The 7520-nt window shown below is 50.9% G+C and overlaps 5 protein-coding genes across 5 annotated transcripts; all 5 read right to left on the bottom strand.

Annotated features, from left to right (window-relative positions):
* Positions 1–96: 96 nt before the first annotated feature.
* Positions 97–660, bottom strand: TEOVI_000432300 (Small acidic protein family, putative; the record flags this gene model as incomplete). The annotated part of the gene is made up of 1 exon (XM_067227104.1): positions 97–660. The coding sequence occupies one exon, from the start codon at positions 658–660 to the stop codon at positions 97–99; it is 564 nt and encodes a 187-aa protein (XP_067083205.1).
* A 432-nt stretch (positions 661–1092) lies between these two features.
* TEOVI_000432200 (Protein of unknown function (DUF2870), putative) lies at positions 1093–1977 on the bottom strand (the record flags this gene model as incomplete). Its single annotated transcript, XM_067227103.1, has 1 exon — positions 1093–1977. One exon carries the CDS (start codon positions 1975–1977, stop codon positions 1093–1095), a length of 885 nt encoding a protein of 294 aa, XP_067083204.1.
* Positions 1978–2192: 215 nt separating this feature from the next.
* Positions 2193–4511, bottom strand: TEOVI_000432100 (uncharacterized protein; the record flags this gene model as incomplete). The annotated part of the gene is made up of 1 exon (XM_067227102.1): positions 2193–4511. The coding sequence occupies one exon, from the start codon at positions 4509–4511 to the stop codon at positions 2193–2195; it is 2319 nt and encodes a 772-aa protein (XP_067083203.1).
* Positions 4512–4792: 281 nt separating this feature from the next.
* On the bottom strand, positions 4793–5353 carry TEOVI_000432000 (uncharacterized protein; the record flags this gene model as incomplete). The annotated part of the gene is made up of 1 exon (XM_067227101.1): positions 4793–5353. The coding sequence occupies one exon, from the start codon at positions 5351–5353 to the stop codon at positions 4793–4795; it is 561 nt and encodes a 186-aa protein (XP_067083202.1).
* A 632-nt stretch (positions 5354–5985) lies between these two features.
* On the bottom strand, positions 5986–6756 carry TEOVI_000431900 (NADH-ubiquinone oxidoreductase complex I subunit, putative; the record flags this gene model as incomplete). Its single annotated transcript, XM_067227100.1, has 1 exon — positions 5986–6756. One exon carries the CDS (start codon positions 6754–6756, stop codon positions 5986–5988), a length of 771 nt encoding a protein of 256 aa, XP_067083201.1.
* Positions 6757–7520: the final 764 nt, after the last annotated feature.

The raw sequence follows: 7520 nt of genomic DNA, 5'->3' as shown, positions 1-7520 counted from the left end.
GGGGGGGGGGGTGGCATCAGTACCACCTTCCAGGCAATGTTACTCCCGGTGCATCTCACAATGCAGAGTAACATTCTTACATGTGTAAGTTGCGACTCACGCGCCAAGACCCTTCCTACCAGATCTTACAAGAGCGTTGTTAAACTGCTCCTCCAGTTCGCCGTTGATCCGCTTTATAGTGGTTTTGTCAGGTGCAAATGTGTTGTGATGGGACCCTTCATTCCTCCGTCCACCCATGAGTCGCGCAAATTTGTCGCGTTTCTTCGCATTGTCATCGAAGACATGCGCCTTTGCGTACTGGCCGAGATCCACGCTGACGTTATCAGACTCCTCCTTTTCAGCCTTTCCCGTGTCGTCCTTGCTCTCTCGTTCCCGTTTCCGACTAGGCCTTTCCGAATCCTGTTGTTCATATTCCAAACTCTGGCCTTTCTCAACTACGGGGTGGGGAAGAAACACCCGCAGCAGTCGCCTAGCACTCTTGGCGGCTTGTGCCAAATCCGCAGGTGAACCGGATGTCTCCAATTCCTTCAAGGCACTCAAAGCTAAAAGCAGAAGGGCGTCCTGCCGTGAGGTGAGCTCTTCAGACTGCACCCCGCGCGAATCGGCGAGCCCAGCAGCGAACTCGCGCAGCTCTCTTGCTACCGACTTAAGGGAGCTCATGAACTGCAAGTACGTGAAAAAACTCGAAGGCGCACCCCAGAGCCCTAGACCTTTCCTCTATATCCCTCCTCCACTTGCTGCTGTTTCCATAAAGAAGATCACGTGACGCATCGAATAAAAACAAAAAAGAGGGAAAGTAGAACTAAAAATAGAGAAAGGGCAAATAAGCCGCTTCAAGCACCCAATTACCTGGAGGCCCCTTCCTCGAGAACATCACCTACCCGGGAAAGCACGCGAACAGCCACCCCTGCGCAGAAGAGGCGGTGGGGCGTTATTCTAACTGTGATCTCGGACACTCCCCATACACACACCACCCCTCAACTCTGGATGCACATGATGAACAAGGAGCCATAGCACATCGGAGAATGTGGCACAGTTATCAGCCAACGACGGCCGCACATAAACATACAAACCGAAGCGCCTCCGGGTGCCTCAATTCACCTCATGTTCCTCTCGCTTGGGACAGATCGGTCGAAGCCGCGACAAATCCATTGACATAGCGGGAGAGGCGGCGGCCGGAGCGGTTAATGCTACCTTCCCCCTCGCCTGAGCCACCACACGATCACGCAACTCCGACTCCTCAAGTCCCTTGTACTCTTCACGCCTTGTGCGCATCCGTTCATACAACGCTCTCTGGTCATCGTAACTTATCCTCGGCTCCGTGCTTGGGGGAACACTGTCCTTTGGATGCACTTTAACCGTCAGCCGGCTCTTCTCATTTTTGCCAGAGTATCTTGCGATAGTGTCCTCCATCAACTTCCCACAGAACCACAGACCTGCCTTGTCTTCCTTCTGCTGCTCATGTGACTTCCACTGGGGGTCCAGAATGGCACGGCAGTGGTAAACAGCGAGGCGGCGGTCCTCATCAAGGTTGGGGTCATCATGCAATTGATAGAGCCGATCCACTGCGGCACTCCGCCCACCCTCTGGAACACAGCACTCCTCGGGGTACAGCCGTTCGGTCAGCTCGCGCAAACGGTCGGCATATTGATCAAATTCCTCTAAACTGACGGGCACGACCCTGTCCTTTAGCCGCGCACTGGTTGACTCGATTATGGCGCCGTACTCCGTTAAAAGTGCAGAGTAGCTATTGGCACCACCATCCCCAGGACCCTCATCAACTACCTCCACCCGTTTCTTGCACCTAGCCTCGTCGAGCAACTCACGAGCAGAAAGTAGTATCAACTTCACTAGGTGACGGCTATTTTGAATGTGGCAAAGGTTCCTAGCTAAATCAGGGTAAATGGCTGTAGCAGCTGTGCATTCGTAGACAAACTCATCGGGAAATGTCGTACCCTTAACACTCAGTAAGACCATCTATTTATCGTGTCCCTAAACGAGCACAATGAACGAAGGTGGAAAAAAAAAACATCGTGCACAGATACCACAAGTATAACTGAACGCTCCACGCTGGTAGAGAATCAAAACAACACACAACGAAATGCTTGCAGTGCTGTAAATGCAGAGTTAAATCGTAGTGTGTGCAGGGGGAATAGTGCATTATTGTTACAGAACTGAAAGACAGGCAAACACTACAAGTCATGTCGGCAAAGATAAACTAGATCTTTCCCGAGCGACGTCCGGTCAAGTAGATGACCTTTAGACACAGAAGTCAACGGTGATGAAGCAACTCCACGCGCGGAGCGGTCAAGACCAACTCGAAGCGCCTTCAGCCACCGCAGAGCTCTGGTTGCATGCTCAACCCGTTGCTCTGCCAGCGCTCCAGTACCACTGCACAACTGGAACACGGCGCGCAGCACAAGCAGGTGGGCTTCCTTGCAGCCAGTGAGCAACTCTTCCACGGAGTTCACTTGCTCAACAGAGCAGTTGTACAGGTAATCCATGAAAAACGACATCGCTCGATCCCATTGATCGTCCAGAGGGTCTTCTAACTGTAGATCAACAACAGCGAGGCTAAACAGTTCTGCGAAAGCCTCGTCGACGTCTACATCACCACTAGCAACACGCAACCGCTCTGTTAGAGATTGCAAGAACCCAAAGCCCTTCTGGAGAACTAGCAGGCGCAAGGAGAGGAGCGCCTCACCGCGACTGCGTTCGTCAGTGCTATGCGAAAGAATGTTAACGGCAGCAGCGCCGATACCGTCAATGGGCAGCTCACTCCCGCTCCAATCCATAGTGTCACAAAAGGTAGTCCAAAGCTGCACATCGGCTTCTACCTCCACCAGTGACGGCTGCGCAGACGGAATGAAGTAGCAGTTACCCATAACAGCCCGCACTGCGTAGCAGGTAAGTAACTTCGGAAGAGTCAACGCCTCCATCACACCATCGGTATTAGCGTAGTACCGCGTCAACATGTGGAAGTCCTCTACAAATCCATAGAGGTGTCGCACCGCAATCATCCATAATTTCAGCACGTCTCGCTGACCCTCCGCGGTGCTTGAGAGACGCCAGCTCCGTAAGGCGCTTATCGTGGACTCGTAAAAGGCAAAAAAGAGTGCATCTCCACCGCTCTCGGTCTCACGCAGCCGGACGACACAAGCTAGACGCAGCACAAGCGACAAGCGTTGGAGCTGTGGGCTGTGATCCAAAGTATTTCCCGCCGACACCGCGGTGTCTGGCCCTAGAAGGTGGACGAGCTTGCGAACAACGAGCCGAACAAATGCGGGAAAAACGTCGACATCAATGTGCATGGCTTCAACAGTTTCATTCCACAGCGCGGTCATAGGGGGGGTTAACAGAGCCTTTCTTAGAAAGTGTTCCACCACATAAGTCGCAACAACATTAACATCCGAGTTGCAAAAGTTCATCAATTCCCGACGAAGAACATCAACTTTGCTCAAGTCTGTTTTCTTTAGTAGAGTCAAGTAATCCTCAATGGGCTCACTGCCAAAATTCACCTCTGACTTCTTCGGTCGCTCCGACAAAGTTGAAAAGCTTGTGAAAAGTGAGGAGGTACTTGCTTGATTACACTTCTCCGCAGCGGCACGCTTAACAGCAGCCGCTGATTCACTTTTCGCCGCTCTTCGTTTCTTGGGGGCAGAAACGGCACTTCGCGCCACCGGGGCTTGCGGTCTGCTCAACACCGCTGCGCCTCGGGCGGGAACCACCGAGCCGGAAACGACCCCAACCACTTCCTCCTTCGGCTGATCATTCTGGCCATGTGGTTGTAGCTGGTGTTTACCCTCACTGACCTGCTGCTTTTGCTTTTGCTCGGCTCGGTTACGTGTACCCGTGGCAGCACTACGCCTATGTTTGTCGGGATTGCTAATGTCTGTGGCAGCCACACGGCTTTGGTTGTCATCACTTCCATGGCACCCCACCCGGCATTCGAGTTCATCGATCATGGTGCGGAATTGATCAATGATCTCGTGCAAAGTCCTTGAACCAACGGCAACGGGTGGAGTGGTGGTGTCGGCTACAGGCACTTGCACGGTAGCAGCTACTGTGGTAGTAGATGACCGCTCCTCAAGCTGGCGTTGCAAACCTTCACAATGCTTCTTGTGCTTTTCAACTTCTTCATAAGCCTTGGAAAAAACAATTTTGTACGCCTCTTCACGCTCGCAAACCTCAACAACAAATGACTCAAAGACGGACTTCAGACGCTTGTACTCCTCCCTTGCCCGTCGCTGCTCATTTACTGAGTTTTCTAACTCTTCCGTACGCCGACGTAGCTCTTCCTTCAATTTTTTCACAACACCCGAGTTGCTCTCCGCCTTTTCCTTATCTGGAATAGAGTTTGGGACGGTTCTTTTTGCTAAACTACCGCTTCCGGTAGGCTGAAGCTCAGTCTGGATACGTTCCGTTGTGGCAGTCCGAATCGTATCCCTTCTCCGCTTTATTGCGCGTTGTGCCTCCTCCAACTCTTCCCTGGAAAGTAAAAGGGGGTCCATGTCCTCTTTATGGGCAGTAATAACGTACTCTCCCTCACTTGTTCCGGAGGTTTTACCTCCCTTGAACGTCCTTGCCTCAACGTAAGGTGAGAAAACGTGGAATATGAAGAAGACAAGTTTAAAAGCGTATTGAAAGTCGGAGCATGACAACTGCTTAATGTGTCTGTGTTAAGGACATAGGCACAAACGAAGTTAAAAGGGGGGTATAAAGGGCAACTGTGAAACTACTATACTGCTCGTCAAGTGCCAACTCAGCACCCTTGTGAGCAAAGCACAGAAAGCTAGGCTATGGCACCCGCAGCATCACTATCGGCACCGTCACTACAGTTACCTCCCGCAGCAGGGGACGCAGAGATGCTGATTTCAGTCATGCTGCTGGACCCACACACATCTTCTGGAGGCCGTCTGAGGTCACCCGCAGAAGTGGTGGTGCCGTTGAGTCGCTGGAGTTCCTCCTCCAACAGCTCATCAAAGAGTCGTTTATAAGTAGTCAGGTGTAACTCATACTGTCGCTTAAACGCCTCACCTTTTGACTTCCACAGTTCTTCAAGTTTGTGATCGCTGCCCCTCGCCGACTGTGGAATTTTTCTTTCCTGCTTCGTGCTTCGATGGACTTGAACGAGAGCACAGCGCCGTTGTTGATCCTCAACGGCGTCACTCGCCCGCAACAATTCCTTCTCGGCTTCATCCACACACTTCTCCAACTCTGAAAGGATCACATCCTTTTCGTCCATAACAAAGCTCCACGCGACGAGCTCATCTACAGCTCGGATGAGTTTCTGGATGCGAATATTGTCCATCATTTTAGCTACGTTCCCGTCCTGCCCAACACCCTCCGTCATGGTGATGCGCCTCTGGTTATCCACTCTCCGTGTTCACACTGCGACACCACTCTGATATGATACCAATTTTCCCCAGGGGGTGGGGGGGGGGGACACTCGACCACGGGGGCTTACTAAACACAAATAAGGGAAAACAACAACGAAAATGAACAAAGTTAGGAATGGAATATTTTCATTCCCATCCCAGCACAGCACAGCACATGCCCAGAACCCCAGACAAGGTACAGTTCGCATCTGACAAACAAGCTCAGAAGCCAAACACGAATTCAGAACCTATCTTGACTGCGTTGCATTAGACTACGTCACCACTGAAGTGGTAACGCCCCACCACGGGCAACCACCATACCCCTAGGCGACATTCCTACCAACAACCCTAATACATTGGTCTCGAAACAATGAACAAGAAGTAATATCCTACGCGGGAACACATGCTCACGTACATATGAATCCATGTTTACGCTCATGTGTATCCATATGGGCGACATTTCATCTTTATGAATACGTTCACATTCGACAGGTGAGGACAAAAGCTTGGTGAGGTGAAGAATAAGCGAATAAACGTCCAATTTCATACGCTATTTCCGCCGTTAGCATTCACCTTTCGGCAAACACTGTCGCACTCCTAACTACTACTATGCGACATCCCCAGGTTTCTTCATGCGTGTGCGGAACAGCCAATCGTCATAGATCTTCCGCTTTTCTTCCACAAAGTTCTCTGGATATGGTGTCTCACGGATAGCCGCGTTCCCCGTGAGCGCCATGTACAGCAGAGTCTGATTAAGCTCCTCCATCCGAGACATGGCAAATCCCTTATGATAAAGATGGCGACAATTCTTGGCGGCGTTGTACTGTCCTTCCTTCACTAGACACCGCATAGCCATTTCGTTAACCAAGTTCGCGTGCGCCACGTACACATCGCGCTCACGTTCCATCCAGTTCTTGTAGGCCAGGTAATGATAGTAGTCGTTGTATTTCCCGTCTACGGGAGGTGGAACCTTGGCGTTCACGTATTTAATCCGCGGCCACCTCCATGAGGCCCACCAGTATTCCTCGGGACAAGGATTTGGGCGAGTATATGCGTCTACGTAGTTACGAGGAAGCAGTGGTGACGGGGGGCTTGTCACATAGTCCAACCAGCTCCTGTATTTTCGCTCCGCACGACTCCCTAAAAGCGGCATGTCCGGGTCCTGTCCAAATTGCAGCTGCATCACACGCGAAAAACGTTCAAATACACTACGTGGAGGGGGCATCGGCCTGTCGCTGTCAAAAGCGGGGAGGTTTTCCGTGTACTCCTTTGACGCCATTGACGGCACCGGAATGCGCTCAAACGGAGGGCGCTCACCGCCGAATGACGTAAAAGAGGTGTCATGGTCATCGATGTCATGGTCGCGCGCGACGGTCATCACTTCAACGGACTGACACACGCGCCCAACGTGATAATGGGGAACAAGTAACCGTCACTCGTCCTAGCAACAGCGCTCCCCGCAAAAGCCAGAAAACGACACCTAAAACTCTCCAAATGGTAAGTGCACATACCCATAAGTAAGTGTGACAAGGCAACGAGGACAACAAAGGCGTAAGATGTCAATGCTACCGTTGGACACAGATAAAACACACTGAAACCAGAACACACGTGTCAACAGCGGTCCCACCAACGCCGGAAGTAAAGCAATGTGTTACATAACCCGTAAACAAACGAAAAAACAAGTTTAAACATCATTACCGCAACCGTCTACAGCACCGACACTCCGTTAACAAAAGAAAAAAAATCAGGCAACACAAAAACACGCCCAACCACAGAGCACCAGTACCAAAGGTATTGGAAGCTTCAGTGCATTACAGCAAAACTGGAGCCACCCAAAGCAAATAAAGATTGATGCGCACCACCCCACCTCTCACAGTTATATGGAAAGGCTTGGAGATAGCACAAAAGTTCAATTTCGTTCTTCTTTTACAAGGGGTTCTCCGCACACAAGCATAAACACCACTAACATGCGTCACCCAATTCAGAATAATGTTCCAAAACAAAACAAAAAGAGCAATAACTCAAAATGCGGCAACCAACACTAAACAAAAACACTAACCACAACAGCAACAAGACAATGCAACTACCGACGGTGAGCTTAGCTCACCCACAAAGAATTTCCCCACAATTTATAATACCCAA

Source organism: Trypanosoma equiperdum, assembly GCF_001457755.1.
Source record: "Trypanosoma equiperdum strain OVI genome assembly, contig: ctg_896, whole genome shotgun sequence".
Lineage (NCBI taxonomy): Eukaryota > Euglenozoa > Kinetoplastea > Trypanosomatida > Trypanosomatidae > Trypanosoma > Trypanosoma equiperdum.
The sequence above is the reverse complement of the archived record's forward strand: the minus strand, read 5'-3'. Positions and strand labels throughout refer to the sequence as shown.